The sequence below is a fragment of the Zonotrichia albicollis genome, chromosome 5, assembly GCF_047830755.1.
Source record: "Zonotrichia albicollis isolate bZonAlb1 chromosome 5, bZonAlb1.hap1, whole genome shotgun sequence".
In the NCBI taxonomy this organism is placed as follows: domain Eukaryota; kingdom Metazoa; phylum Chordata; class Aves; order Passeriformes; family Passerellidae; genus Zonotrichia; species Zonotrichia albicollis.
This window is the reverse complement of record NC_133823.1, coordinates 33,285,368-33,301,612: the sequence shown is the minus strand read 5'-3', so window position 1 is coordinate 33,301,612 and position 16,245 is coordinate 33,285,368. Positions and strand designations below refer to the sequence as shown.

Below are 16,245 nucleotides of genomic sequence, written 5' to 3'. Positions count from 1 at the left end.
CAGCAGGCACTGCTGTAGCTGGGCTAACACACACCCCAGGAGCTACCTGGGTCATTGCTACACAGGCTGCGCTCATGCACCACTCTAACCCAAAGCAAGACCATTCTTCCGATATACAGAAGACATTGTTTATTACTCACCAAAACAAAAACTGACTGATGTAGGATTTGCATTTGTTTACAGTTCTCATATTTTTAATGCAAATTAAGCATATTATTCATCAAGGCATGTCATCAGTCGTATTCCCACAGGAAAAGAAATTAATAGAAACAGGTCTTAGGTCTTATTTTAAATTCTGATTTCTTGTCAAAAAGCTAGCATGACTTATAAACTCCAATAAAGTCAGTTTCTCTGATTAGCTTATTTTGTTCCCTCCCACTCCATTGTAATACCTGACTGACTTAATGGCTCACTTTAGAAAATGGAAGCAATTAAACTTCTTTCTTTTCCTTCATTCTGAAGTATCTATCACAACTGTTTCAAGAATTACTCTTTTTTTTAAGGTTAACTTTTGCTTTTCTTTTGCTATATTTCAGTCTCTGGTTTTGAGCTAATGACAGAGTAATATTCAGAGAAGAATGGAAGTGATTGGGTTGACGGAACAACTTAATTTTCATTTCATTACATCTATTCTGTACTGATAAGATTATAAGAAATATATTTGAGTCATTATATAGGAAAGGAATTTTCGACATTGCATAAATCAGGGCTTGGATAACTGGCAACTAAATAGGTAACTTCCCTGTCCCACCAAGAGTGTAACAATTAGTCCTTCTGCAACACAACAGCATTTCCCTGTCATCTTGAATTTTTCTACCAAGATTAACCAACTAATATTGTTAGAACTGGTTTGTAAGTCTTTACAAAGACTTCCAAAAGTGCTTTTAAATTAAGTTCTTGCTATGTGTACAGCCTTCCTCTCCATCTTTCCCCTCAAGTACCTTCCCAATTAGTACCACCATGCTAACAAAATGTGAACTAACAAACACTTAAAATAAACAGAAATAATTCCTTTTTCTTCTGCACGTCTTGCAAAAGGGTTTACTCCTGACGTCAAGAGGGAAGATCAAATTCAGAAACATGGGTTTTAATTGTGGAATGGGGAGGGATCAAAATATTTGTCCATGAAACAGTAGCAGTCATGAAGAAATTAGTACCTCTCCATAAATAGAAATTATGAAATTCACATTCTCAGTGCTTCGGAAATCGTAAACTTTACAGATAAACAGCTAGACTGAATTAAAAAAATACTTCACTCCTTTCTTCTTTTCTGTACAACAAGCATTGACTGCCTTTCCTGAAATGTCCTGAGAAGCCCTTTCACATCATATCTTCAGATAGATTTTTAACTAATAGTTAACTATTTACTTAATACTTAAACTTAAAACTATTTACTTAATACTTAAAACTATTTAATTAATTAATAGTAACTGTTTCATCTAATAATTTCAGCTAATGTCATTAGGAAGAAAAATTACATAGTATGTCCCAAAAGAGTGCACTGAGATGCTCTAGCTTTGCATTTCTATTACCATATTGTGATTTTCAAAGAAAAGAGCATTAAAAGGTATTTCAATCTATTGAATAATTATGACAAATATAAATTATTTAAAAGATAGCTCTCAAATATCAAACTCAACAAATGGTAAAATAAAAAAATGTAAATAAGTCAGAATATCTTAATATTCACATGCTACTACAGTCATGTTAGGTTTAGGACTGGGAATTACAAAGCTACATAACGTTTTTTTAGTTTCTCAGCCAACACCATGCAATGGCTTGCATTACACTGGCAACACCTTAAGCTAGCCATCAGACAATCATAAGTATTACTGTTATTGTCCAAAACATATGGGGTCCACATTACATATTTAGAAATTAAAGCACATTGCCAAAGCATCCATGCATGTCCATTCCAACCAGCAATGATATTCCCTACATATATGCAAGTTTCCCCATACATGCTGCTTTTACTTTGTACATTCTCTCTTACATATTTGCCATTTCACATGTAGCAATTTGGAACACAGCAAGTACTGATCTGACAACTACCAAATTGCCAAGAATAATTTGCTTCTCCTCCCTACCTTTTTTACCTCCTAAACACATGTGGGAGGAAAGGATAATTTCTTTAGTTAGTGATCAAGATTCAAAAGTGAAAGAGAAAAATAGCTTAAAAAATTAACATACACTTGCAATATTTTACTAGCTCAGGCTTCTGTAAAATTAAGTACTTACCAAGTCTTATGAATCTGTCAACGACATTCAGTTATAGAGATATTTTGGGGGAGGTTTTGGCTGTCTCAAGACAGTGGGATCAAGACAGCATAATTTCTTTTACAATAGTAGATTGGCCTTTGTAAAAGAATGACTTTCAAACACTGATTAAGGCGTAATTCAACTGCTGTTTCTCTTCCTTCCTTCTAATTTAATTCATCTTATGTTGAATAGTTGTATATTATGTTGTAAAAGAAGAGTTCAAATCTGAACATGCTCTGATGACAGAAAGAGGAGCACAAACCATACTCTCTGCACGCATGGGATACAGCACGTGAAGGTACATTAAAATTACGTTACTCACTGTAACAAAGTGTCCTTCAGTCTATTTGCAAACACAATTTTCTCCCATTTTCAAATAATTGTAGACTGTCAGAATGAGATGAAGTTGCTTAACAAGACTAAAGGATCGACTGGTAGAAGTGTCAAAGGTTCTTGGCAGCTACAGGTATTCAACTCGGGTTTTGTTCATCGACTTAAGGATGATTTGGCTTTATTTGTAACATGTCCTTTTGCAAACCAACACTCTGGTCAAAGTCTGAAAACTGACTTCAACAGGGAAAATAATTTGTTGATAACATTTTTGCTGGCTGTACAATCATTATATGGTTACTAGCAGGGAACACATTGTCACTTGGCTACCTTCAGAGATAAGCTATTTGTGCTTGGTCTGACCTCTTAATTCAGAACATGATGACCTTGTGACAGTGCTGCAATCAAAAAAAAGCTGTTAGGAATGCCTCCTCTAGGACTCAAAGAACAAACAGTGAGAGAAATAATGAGTAAACAAGCCACTTCAATTTGTTCTGAACTCATGTATACCTGAACGCATAGCATCTTTTTGAATGCTTTCATAATCATGCCAGTCCTTCCTTTTCAAGCCATCAGTCCAGGTAAAGAGCTGTCCATCTCCCAGCCCCAAAGGAAGTGTCTGTGAAAAGAGTAAATAAACAAACAAATAAATATATACATACATAAGTGGTTCACGTTATTACAGAGGAACCCTCATAATATGGCAGTAGCCATACTCAGTTTATTCAATGCAAATACTGAAACTTTACTGTGATAAATGAAGTTATTTTTCTAAATACTGTGAGAACACACAGCAAATTTAGCTCTTGTCAAAAAATTATTGGAAGTATATCAAACGTCTGGAGCTTAACATTTCTCTTTTCAGCAGTGTTCCAATATGACTGCTTGGCAAGAAGCTCATGGAGATTAAACAGACCACTCAAACTGAACAGGTTTCAAAAATGTCTTATCCTCCAACACATGAAGGACTTGGATTTTTTTCTTTAAAGTATCACTTGTACAAGATTGGAGTTGTAGTTACTCTGCACTTTGCAATGTTCTCCTTTTACTTTTGCTAGGTTTTTTTTTTTTAAATGGCTGCTACAAAGTTATTGTTATTCACACAAGATCGAAGGACTGCATCAAAGGCCTAGAGCAAAGAAATTCTCAAAGCAGCTTCAAATCCTGTAGATCTTCACAATAAGCAGTAAGGGGAAAAATACCCCAAAACACAATCCCACAGAATACCTAGAAAAGCAAGTCCCATACAATGGGTAGTTGGTAAGCTGACTTCTCCTTTCCAAACTCCTAATTCTTGGGTAAAGATAAAAACTGCTTTTAGCTTCTAAGCAAGATTGTCTTCCTAGAGCTCTCCCTGGAGTTCCTAGAGCTCTCTTGATTATTTTTGCTAAAAAACAGTATTTTTATGAAAATGAAGAATCAAAAAGTACAATTACAAGTACATGAAATGTAGATTCGTTGCTAATAAGAATAACATGAAAACTCTAGCTCTGCTAATTACAGGTTTAAATCAGTAAGTTGTCCAGAACAAAAAGGCATGTATGAAATGCATGCTAGAAATGTTCTCAAAGTTATGAGAAAACACACTTGAACAGCAGTTCTAGGGACACAAGATGCGATCAGCCTTCTACTAGGAAACACTGAAAGCCCTACAAAAATCTCATGCCTGTCTAACACTGAAGCGTTGCCTTTCATCTGTGAAGTCTAAACCAAATAAACACTGGACTCACCCGTACTCTCTTACTGATTTTACACCACTGGCTGCACAGAACTGGGCAGCACTCTCTGACTCCAAGTGAGATTGTCCCAGCGTGCTCAGCTAGGGTTTCTTTTTTCTAGGACAGACAAATATTTGCCAAGCTATATGATGCAGATCTGGTTGCTGAGCGATCCTTAAACTGGATTTCAAAGGCTTTTGGATTCGTAAGTAAGAAGTTAGGAATGCCAGGCATGACTGGTTACCTTCAAGCAAAGGATGCTAGAAGTCCTGGCTGACAAAGATTTATGCTGAAAATATCTGCTTTGGGTCAGCTGAGAATGCTGGATATTCAGGGCAAAGTGCCATGAGCTCAGTGCTCTCCAACAAACCCCTGAAATACTGAGGAAAATCCATCACACTTGGCTAGTATGGCCTACATGTTTAAGTTTTAGTATTAAAGGTAACTTATATTACATAATGCCAAACTGCAATCTGGTTTGTTTATTCTTCTATTATCACTTCTGCAGACATATTCCAAGAAACTACTGTGGACATATTTAAATATGATAAAAGTCAGAGGTTCACACATAAAAGAACTGAAAAACTTATTACACCCTGATAAGAACATGTCAGGTTATCAAAAAATCTAACCTTTCTTGTTATTAAAATGAAATCATTAATGACAATAATTTTTGAGTTCAAACAAGGCTAATGTTCTAATAGCAATATGAAATTTCTTGGGTTCTAAAGTCAGAAGCATAAGGTAGAACACAGGCTGCAACAGCATTAATCATGATTCTTAATCACAAATTTCAAAAATAATCTACTCTGAAACAGTAACTGGTTCATTAAAGTCAGACCCAGACAGATTCACTTCCATTAAACTTGTACCCTTCTCAGTATGGGCACAGCTGGTGTGAATCACTTGGAACCAAAAATGAACAACAATTTCAACTATCAAAAGCAGGATAAAGTTTACTTTTGTGACCTTTTATTCCTGTGCTAGCTTCTTTACCTGAAAGTAGTTATTTAAATGGCAAGTTTGCAGGACACTGAAAGAAAGCTGAGGATAGAGTTTACAGCTGGTTTCCTGTTATCTATTTGCATTTTGATGCCATTACTCTTTAAAAATATTAATTACACGTAACTACTTTACCTGATAGCATTTACAAGTCTAATGTACCAGGAGACTCTTGCAAGCATAATATAGTTAAATAAATATATCCACTAAAATTAATCTAGCAAAAGGATAAGTATAAATCCGAATATCATATGATAGACAAAAACTAATAGAAGTTTTGCTGTGGCTCATATTTTGGAATGGTAATATTGCCCTAAGAGGAAACAGGAAACAAACCACTGTATTGGTGCCATTAGAAGTTCTGGTTTAACTACTTGAGAGTATTGTTTGGATTGCTGGGATTTCTTTTTAATAAATCCCTTAACTCCCTCACATTGTACCATAGCAAATTTTCAGCTCTAACATCCTTTCAGTGTAGGGGGAAGTCAACAGAATGCCCTTGTGTGTCACTTGGTAAAACCAGCATTCAGACAGCACCGCCTCAATCTGAGTGCTGTGACCCCTACAGGGACTGGACTTCACAAAATTCACTCTGTCCACAGTAGTTTCACCTGTGCAGTGAGCATGAAACAGGGCTCAGGAAGGGATGCTAAGCTGCACAGACAAACTCTCTGGGAAGAGCAAGAGTTTTGGCAAGAAGCTAAGTTCTTTAGCTCTGAAAAATTCTGAACTGCCTTCGGTCCCTCAACTAAACATCTCCCTTGTCTGCAACTGAAGGATGTTTTTTCCCTTTTTTTCCAAGTTGCTATATTGTTTAACAGGATACAAAAGAACTTGAGCATTTCGCTTCTACCTAAGGGTAAACAAATCACATTTTGAAAGACCTTAAAACACAGTTTCTGGAATTTTTTAAAACTGCTAAAAGGCTCCATTGTAGAACTCTAAGTATGCTTGCACGCCTCTTCTACCCAAATGATAATGACTGGAAGAGCTCCCACTTCTAAAGAATTTCTAGCTATGGAAGAAGAAAAAAAAAAAAAAAAAAGGAAAAATAGCTCTAGCATTTGTCTTCTCCCTACATACTTTTTCTTCCTCAGTTCTCCATCCATTTTGCTGCCTTGACAATTTAAAGTGTTTTGCATCAAACTAGAAGCAAGTCTGGTTTAGTTATACACAGGCTGACTCTCTGGTTTAATGGCTGGATAATAACAACCACCAAGTGTTGCTACTTGAAAAAATGCATACAAGAAAACCCATACAACTCTACATCCCATCTGAAAACGACAAGTTCTGAGCTGGTGAATATGACAACAAAAGATGGAGTGTGTCAAAAAATCTGGATTCTGAATTTCTGTTCAACACATATTTAACCACAAACTGATCGACTCAAGTGAAATAAAATTAACCACAACACATTGGTACAAATGCTAAAGAAGGCAACAAAACAAGTTCTTCATTTTACGAATAATGTATAAACAGATCAAAATTATAAAATGCATAACGAATTCAGCACAAAAACGTGTTCAGGTGTTTAAACAAATAACCAAATCAGGTTGGGTTCCAATCCATGAAAGAAAAAAATTATCAAGGAATTTATGAAGGACTATTATCTCTGTGTAGGCAAATTACTGAACCATACATCATAGGAGACATGGTATTCTGGAAATACACATTTGCTATTTACATATCCTGGGGTTTTATGTAATTAAATGGCAGCAACACTTCATGGATAATGTGAGGTGTTAGTTCTACGTGTGCCTGTAAGAGCACTAGTAGTCTTTTGGTATACGTAAGGGCCTTAGAAATGGAAAGCATGACTTCAGAACATTATGGTTCCTTCCTACACATGAAGTCAGGCTTCTTTCTGGTGGAAACCAAGATATAAGAAAAGAGAAGACTCAGGCACACCTGCCCCACTTCTCCCCAGTACCTCATCCTAACACAAAAGTAAAGCTTACACATATTCTTTACTGACTTATCAATACATATGGGTAAGAAACCAGCTCAGCTAAGCAGCTGAAACATACTCAGGGTTTTCCCCTCCAAAACATTTCTGTACATCACCCACAAATAGTGCAGTCTGTCCCCACAGCCCTTAGCCTTGACCTCATGAACCATTTTCATCATTGCAGAACTACTACAACAGCAAACATCCCATTGCATACAAAGTGCTGGATTTTGACTGACTGTCAAAAAAATCCTACAACAATTTATCATCCAACCATTTGTTACATGTAGTATGTGCCTCTGAGTTACACGTTTTTAAGTGTTTCAGTCCAAAAGAGATTACCCACCTACAGGAACATTACATACAGCATCTGCCTTACTATTTCATTTTCACATTAACCTCAAATCTTTTGGGATGCAAGACTGATACGGTACTACATAAACTGAGAAGACTCTTCTCCTCCAGAGAAGACTTAACATCTGGTTCAATTACAGAGAATATGATAAGCACAAAAAATAGAGCTATTACCAAAAACTCACTCACATACTATTAGATCCCTCAGAGAGGGAAAAAAAGCTTCTCTACTTTGACATTTGAAAGCTTGACATAAGAAACAAGTGCCTTCTTTGAATAATTCTTTTATTTTTAATTTCACTCTGTGGAGGCAGACAATTAGAGGGGACTCAGGCAAGGGAAGAGGATATATCAATGGAAATGCTGCACCTTTAAAAAAAAAAAAAGATATTACAGAAATTACAGATTTACTTTGAGCCCGAAGATTTGCTCACTAGCTCTAGGGATATTTTACTAAACACCATCATATAATTGAATACTGCACTAACAAAACATCATATAACGATCAGCATAACCACTTCCAATTGTTTAATGAATTTTAAGAAATAATCTTATTTAGACATAGGCACTTCTTCACACTCAGGAAAAGATACACACGGGAAATTAAGGCGGTGAAGAAGTACTTAGACACCTTTGGGGACATTTCCGGAGAAGCATAAAAATAACCACTGTTTGATTCCTCTTTGTTCTTGGAATAAGAGCTTATGTATAGTGTTTGTAAACAGTGTTGTAAAACACATAATTCACTACTTGTTTTGTACGGTTCTAACACAGTAGAACTTTCTTTGATCAACTACTCTGATCAAAAAAAGACAATAACAAAAACCAGAACTCACTGAGCAATTTAAATCCTTCCTTCATCAAAATAAAATTAAGCAAAACTTTTTATTGAATGGCGTCACTGGGTGTAAGACCATATGTTCATTATACATCAGTGCAAAATGACAATATGTTCATCTACCAAACTTCTCTTCTGGTATTATCAAAAGTATATTAAGAGAGACATTCTCATGAAGCTTTGTCCCCAGCAGTTGGAAGAGTAATGAGGAAAATTTATTTTGAAAGATTTCCCCTTTTCCTGATTATGGTACATTTTATCACATCATCAAAGTGAAATCTTAGCACTATGGCAGCCAAATCTGAAGTCAAGCACTCAAGCAAAATCCATTCCAGTGCAGTGAATGGGTGAGGATGCTAATGATGAAAACAAAAATATTATTTCTCCTAATAATGTGCTGATGTAAGGCAAGTGATCAATGGAAAAGGTGTAAACCCTAAATATCACACTATCTCATCTCCACACCTTTTTATGTTTAAGCTCTGAACACTGCCTGTGTGGCTCTTCTTTCCTGTATCTCTTCAATGTTAGACTAAAAAACAAAAAAGGCCCCATATCTGAACGGACATCTGTGTATAGGTACCACACACAGGGAAGAGGTACAACACAGCCCTAAGTGCCTGTGAAGCTCCCATCACCATAAAATGAAAGTATTACTGTAGCAATTTGAATCCACCATGAATATTCCCTAAACATAGCAGGAGCAGGCATTATTTTTGCACGGCCTAGCAATACCAGCTGACGGTTTTGCAGCTCCAGGTTACATGTTTCCTGTCTGGGTCCTCCTCTGGGATTCTGTCCCTCTAGGTGGGGAGCGGTGGCTGCAGCAGCTGCAGGGGCACGCTTTGGGGTGGGCAGCAGCTGCCCTGCACAGGTCCCAATGCCATCCACAGACAGCTCCCCTTGGTCCTGCTCCTCTGCTGGGCAGCCACTCCTGACAAAAATAATGCCCATCAGAAAGGCACCGATGATGAAGCCAAGGTCGGCCAGTAAAATGTAGAGAACTACAATCTGCTATCAAGAAAAGGTGGTAAACTCTCTAAATCTAGAATATTTCAAAAAGAACGAAAAAATCAAAATACATTGTTGCATAATTACTGCCTTTTATTTTTACTCCATTTTTATGTACTTTTAAAACACTTAAAAAAATGTGAATCTGAACTGCTTTTCATATCCTTGGCTTGAAGCCATATAATAGAGACTTCAGGACATGATGAATTTCTTCATATGCTCAGATTTCCTGTGCCACTTATTTGCTATGCCACAGCAAATAAGTGTTCATTGCACTGACATTTACATTAGTAGAAATAATTAGCCCAGCACACCAAAAAAAGGGCAGCACTTGATTTAGTCTGTGACATCTGAATGACTCGAGGTTATTTTATTTTCAAGACACTTATATCACACTTTTTGTGCTTGTAGATTCTAGACTATCATGGACAACCCAGTAGCATCATGCCATCAATTCCAAATCAAAGCTGTTAATAATGTTATTTAGAAAATGCCAAGCTCCCCAGGCATTTCATTACAGAGACTTTTATAGACAGGTATAAAAAAGCTGTTATTGCTGCAACTATGGTTATATATTTCAGGTCACAAAACTGCAGCAAAAAAGATTAAGTTAAAACACTAGCATGGAACTCCAGAAGAGTTGTACTCCGTATCTGTTGAATATGAAGCATCATGAATTGCCAAAGGTGACCCACAAAGTCTGGCAGCGAACCCTGGCTTTCCAAATGTCACAATTTGAGCTGACTGTAGGACAGGAGGTAGAGTCTAGACTCAAAGGATAAGAAAATAAAATAATAATAACAATAAAAAAAATATTCCACAGACCATGCAACTCCCATCTCTTTCTACCTGCTGACCTAAGCTGCTGATAGATTTGCTCAATAACTAAAACACCTAAACCTGTATTTTCTTGTTTTATTTTCACTTGTGAAATTCCCAATTCAAGGAAAAGAAACCAGACTCAAGTAACATGAGCACTTATGATGGACCTAAATGAATACATACTGCCCATGCTGACCATGTACTGCTTTCTCCAGGTCTTCCTTTTCAACTGAAGACTTTTTGAAGCACAACAGGGTCGGCTTGCAAAAGAGCCTGCATCCATACTTGCCTACTCATTTTCAGGAAGTTTAAACATCATACTTGAAATCATGTTAAGGCTGCATTTTTTTTAATAACTACCTTTTCCAGAAATTATTTTTAACATAAAAAGACCTGAAAGGGGTTTGAAGAAACTCAGCAGGATTTTTGCCAGTATTTGTTGGTTTAGAACCAAAAAAGATCTTTCAGACCATTCTGATGAACAATACAAACAATGGCTTCAAGTGATTCCCGAAAGAGTTTATTATATGCTACATTTCTGAGGTGTTTAATTGTATGGCAAATAGATACAGAAAATTTTAACTATGTTCTTTTATGCAAACAGCCTTCGTCTCCTTAAAAAAACCAAAACAAAACAAAAAACCAACACACCACCAAATCACAAAAATCAAAACAGAACCCTATGTTCGTGGAAAAAAACCCATTGTTAGTAATTTTTTACTTTCTAAAAGGCTGAATAAAAGATATGACAGTGCTTTTTCTTAATAGACTCTTCATATACATATTTTTCCTGAAGTTTAGAAAAATGTCTCTATATTTTTACTCTGCTGTCATGCTGTTTTGTGTTGGCTACAGTACTAACTTAACATAAAAATTGCTTTATCAGGATTCAAATGTCAGATGTTTTAAGCAGGAATCCATTTTTTTGCTTTATCTGTTCAGTGGTGATTAAAAATCTTATGTTCTTATGATAACTTCTGATATAATTTGCCTTTGCATTTCCTTTATTATAAAAGTAATAGATTCTCAGGAAAATTATTTTAAAAACAGTGAAGAATGTTCACTACAGCTAAGTTACCCTTAATGAGTAAAATTCAACTTATGTGTTGCTCCATGAGGTAACAAGAATAATTTCAGAAGCACTTTCTCTTTTTTTCCCCCTCTGGTGCATCTCTTTTAAAAATATGAGTTGCAACATAACTGGAACATTGTTCAAATCTCTCTGGTACAACTGATAACAGCTTTGCAGCAAACCTGAAACCAGCTGACCCAGTAATACTAGAAAAAAAGATATCTACCAATTATTGTTACTGATCAATATTTGCAGTAGAAATGGCTATTTTTTTTTGGTTTTTTTTTTTTTTTTTTTTTTTTTACATTCTGTTATAGGAGAAACATTGTAAGAGAAAGGTCAGATGCAGAAACTAACTTTAGCCAAAATTCCTATCTGGAATGTTGTAGCACAACTTAAAAAATTGCTACAAAAATTAATTTTCTATAGCAATGAGATAGATGATTCTTTATTTTTGACTACAACACAAGGTAGAACTTAATTTGACACCTCCAAGTATATGTAGAAGTTAATAGCATTCCAGAAGTAATTTTTTAATTGTTCAAAAAGGAAAGGACTAGATTTTTGAACAAATATTTTAAAAAATTTTAAATTATAATCTCTACATTAGCATGACCATACAGTGAAACAGCTCTGCATACAGGTCAAATACAGTGACTTTTTATTTTATGTAGTTGTCTGCTCGTTTTTTTGAATAGTATTTCTAATGTTTCTTGCTGATCTAGGCCGCAACAAAATTCATGTTCCATAGGCACCAATTTGCAGAATACTCAACTTCTGGCATTAATAACCAATTTTTAATTGGCAGTTTTTGTTACATTGGATTTAAGAAAGATGTTTAGTCAACTAAAGTAATGAACCCATGTTAGAAAAGAATTATCATCTTGGACTTTAGGGAAGACCTTAAGCTAATGTGCACAAATGGGAGAAAACACACTTATCAGCAGGCTTTCTGATGCTGCAGCATATGCATTATTACTCCATCTCTCAGAATTCTTATGTGGGCACTGGATAGTAATTTCCATTGTCTAAGAGATTTTCAAACCAAGTCCACAGGCTGCTGCAGAAAACAAGCTGATTAAACATGACTGACAGGTTTACATTCTTGTTCAGTCATCTTAACACAAAGCTGATAAGAAGACCTCTTGCAAAGTCTTTGGAAGAATGAAAATTTCTGTGCTTTGCGTGAACTCAATGCAGATTTACTGAGACCAAAGGCAGTCTTCCTAGTGCTTCCAGCATAATGAAGTTTGCACCTAAAGGAACTAAAATTTTTGGTAGTTCTACATGTTCACAGATGGTCATGGAAGTCTGAGACTCGACTGCTTAAAACAGTTCCCAAGCTCTGAGCTAAAGACAAACCTCCCTATGTAAAGTCAGGTTACATGTATATTGCATTTTTTTTTCCAGTCTGAACCATACCTCTTTTTACTACTATTATTAGTTTCTAGGTTTTTTTTTGGATTTTCACTTTATTTTTTGTTTAGGTCTAATCATGCTTTCTCAATCTTACTTAGCCCTATACCTTTTACATACTCAGTCCCCCAGTCATTACCTTTTGTAAGCGTTCTTATGTCAAGCTACTCCCACACATCCTTTTTATAGGTAACTCTAAAATTTCAGTAAATTGAGGGAGATTTTACAAAATAGCACTGTTTATTATACTCCCTTCATGTGAGTAAAAGTTTTTCACTCTTACTTTCTAGCAATGGAACAATAATAAAATTATACAAGAAATAGCTTAACAAATTAAACCAGATTAGATTTGGCTCAGCTTTCAATGAATCTAGTCAATTGCAAGAACAGGTAAATTAATAACACCAAAATAAAATTACTATTACAGAAAATTCAAAGGATGTTTTTTGTGAAGTTCAACAATCAGTTGCAGAATCATAAAAATGCATCTAAATTCCTTTGAGGTATAATCTTACCCCACCTCAAATCTGGACTGGGCATGCCTAAATCACATCTGCCCTTGCCGATTTCCAATAGCAGAGATTGCATAGGCACTCAAGGCAATTTCCTTCAATACTTCATTATTCTTGCAATTAGGAAATTTCCCCTTTCATCTAACCTGTGTTACTTTCCATAATTTAGGCCTTTCATTTCTTTGTTCTTTTCACCAGGGACAAGAATAACATATTTCCTTTCTAGCAGCTACATTTTTATGGACATGAAAATTATTTTCTCTCCTAGATTAAATGTTCTTATTTTTTCAACTTCTTGTTGCTGACCCTGAAATATATGAAACTTTGAGAACAGCATTACTTTGTTAGTAATTGGATAAGGCTAAGAAGAGCAAGTGTAAAATGCTTATTAAAACCTCCAAACAAACAACAAGAAACATGATTAATAAATGGATGAAGAAGTAAGACAAGTACCAGGAGGCTACATTTCCTAAAAATAAATAAGATTAAGTTATTTACTGTAACATGCTTTTTCCCCTGTCTGAGAATAAAATAGCCTTGCATACCCATGTTGTGCTTCATGAATACTTCATATTTCCTATTCAACCTAATACTATTTTACGAAGCAGCAGTGAATTCTCTTAATTAAAGTAGACAAATGACTGAAATGTTTATAAATAATTAAGATAGTCAAGATTAAATTATGTTATAAACCTAAAATGACACTGAAATTCAACAGGACTCATATACTTAAGATTACCAAACTACTACCAATTTTGATCTAACACATTTTGTACTTCTGGTTGTGCCTGAATAAATGCTGGGTTTTCCCCTAGTAGTGAGAGCATATTTAAAGAATTCACATATGCAAACAAATCCATCCCCATGAACAAGAGTAGAAGGAGGGACGACTTATGAGAGTTTCAAATTCAAACAATGACCTCTTTTTTTTTTCTTTTAACCAAAAATGTTGATATTGGACAAACTGATGATCTCCTCTGTCTAATGCCATTTAAGACAACCTTTCCATTTTATGCCAATAGTTTTCAATTAAAAAACCAATCACAGTATATTTCACTAAAAGGAGTACTGTGATTAGTCAAATCTAATTTATCAACAGCCAGAATGTGAAAAGCATATTAAAGCAGGGTGAACAGCTTTGATTGATACACTGAGTTTTAATTTCTAATTCCTCGTCTCCCACTCTTTTGGTAGGAAATGAAGGCTACACATCACTGAGCAGTGTAAGCTACTGTAACTCAAATGCAGCTTCAAAGATTTGACCTTTATTTTTTCTCCCCCCTGTACTGTATAGACTCCAAATTGATAGGTCAGGAGCTATGAAGAAAGTTTTTAAACATAAAATCCTTTTTTAAAAAAACCACAACAACCAATGAAGATGAGCATTAAATTTAATTACTATAGTTCTTTTGGAAGAATATCTATATACACTTTTGCTGTGGGCTACTTATTTAGATTTTGAAAAAGTCCTCCTTAAAACGTAAAACAGTTCTTTTTCAATGTGAGTTCACTTCCTGAGTTAATTAAGATGTCCAGTTTTTCAAGAACTAGGACCTATCCCATGTCCAAAGCTAGGTATTTAAATTCGTGTTTACATAAATTAATATGGTCATCCTAATTTTTGTCGATACACACAACTCCCACAGATATTACCTTTAAAGTTTGAGAATGCTAATGTTAGTTACTACATACAAACATCTTGTACTGCAGACCATCCTGTGGCATTGCAGCGAGGAATTCGTCCAGAGTCTGCTCAAGAGCCATTAAATGCTGCAGAAAGCATGGCAGCCAGGGAGATGTCACTACACTCTCCCCCTGGAGAACAGGAGGTGCAGCAGGGTGTGACAGAGCCTTGTGATGACCCCTGTGTGAGGGCCAGCTCCCTGCAAACTCCAGGCAGCAGACCCTCCTGCAGCCTCCTGCTGGGTCCCAGCTGCAGGACCAGCTAACCCCGGCCTTTCATCCCAGCAGGCTCTCGTCTGCCTGCAGGCTGGCTTTCACCAGGCCTGGCTGGGAGCTCAGAGAGTCTCCCTTCTGCCTTTGCAAAGTCTCTATGCATAAACATAAAACACTTTTATTCCCTTCACACTACCTTAGCTGAACTCAGTGTCCTTATGTTCCTCAGCAGAGATGATACCCAGCTAAGCTTCAGTGGCTCTAAGGCAAACCCCAGGGCTCCCTAAAAGACCAATTCTCTCTACAAGCAGGGCCATTAATACCATGTACACACAGAGGAAAAATTATACTATGACAGCTACGAGCACGAAGTAGCTGTTCTTTAAAAAACTGACTTTTTACTGATGACTCCTACAATTACAGGGATTAATATTATTAGTCCCCCTCTTCTCTTAGCTGGATATTTCAATACTGAAAAAAAATCTGAACTTCTAAATTCCTCAGATCTGTGGAAGAGTCTAAAAGGAAACACATTAAATTTTCAGTTTAATATATATTAGAATCCATGGAGACATTAAATTTCACTTTTCATCTATGAATATTAAACATTAATGAGTTTTCAGGTACAGAGATATTAAAGTGAAACTTCAGAGAGCTATGACTTAGCTAGGATACAGAGAAAGAAAGTTCACAAGGGAAGCTAATAAAGGTCAAAACCACAGAATTACCATAAACCAGAATATAAAATAGAAGAAAAACAGTAATTCAAGCAAATCTGATTTTAAAGGGGCTCTTAAGAACTGCATACACATTTTCACAAGCAGAATTTTCATGTAAAACAAAGAAATGGGAAGTAATTAAATACATAGTTCTATTAATGTATAATATTCAAATGGAGAGTCAACAAGTATTTCTTGAGTGACTTGAGAGCTTAATTTGTGGAGGAAGATGACTATCCTTAAACTGAAGTATTCATAAGTACAAACAAAATCATAGTAATAGCTGCATCCAGATCTCCCCTGTTCCTCCCATGACTCCTATTCTGGAGACATCAATGTCTATAGATA

General features: G+C 35.8%; 1 protein-coding gene across 3 annotated transcripts in view; it reads right to left on the bottom strand.

Annotated features, from left to right (window-relative positions):
* GALNTL6 (polypeptide N-acetylgalactosaminyltransferase like 6) overlaps window positions 1-16,245 on the bottom strand; it is a 434,479-nt gene that overhangs the window by 272,307 nt on the left and 145,927 nt on the right. For all 3 annotated transcript variants that reach the window (XM_005483801.4, XM_074541294.1, XM_074541295.1), the window contains exon 2: window positions 3,100-3,208. In XM_005483801.4, the coding sequence (XP_005483858.2) occupies window positions 3,100-3,208 (109 nt within the window). The remainder of the gene's footprint in view (window positions 1-3,099; window positions 3,209-16,245) is intronic.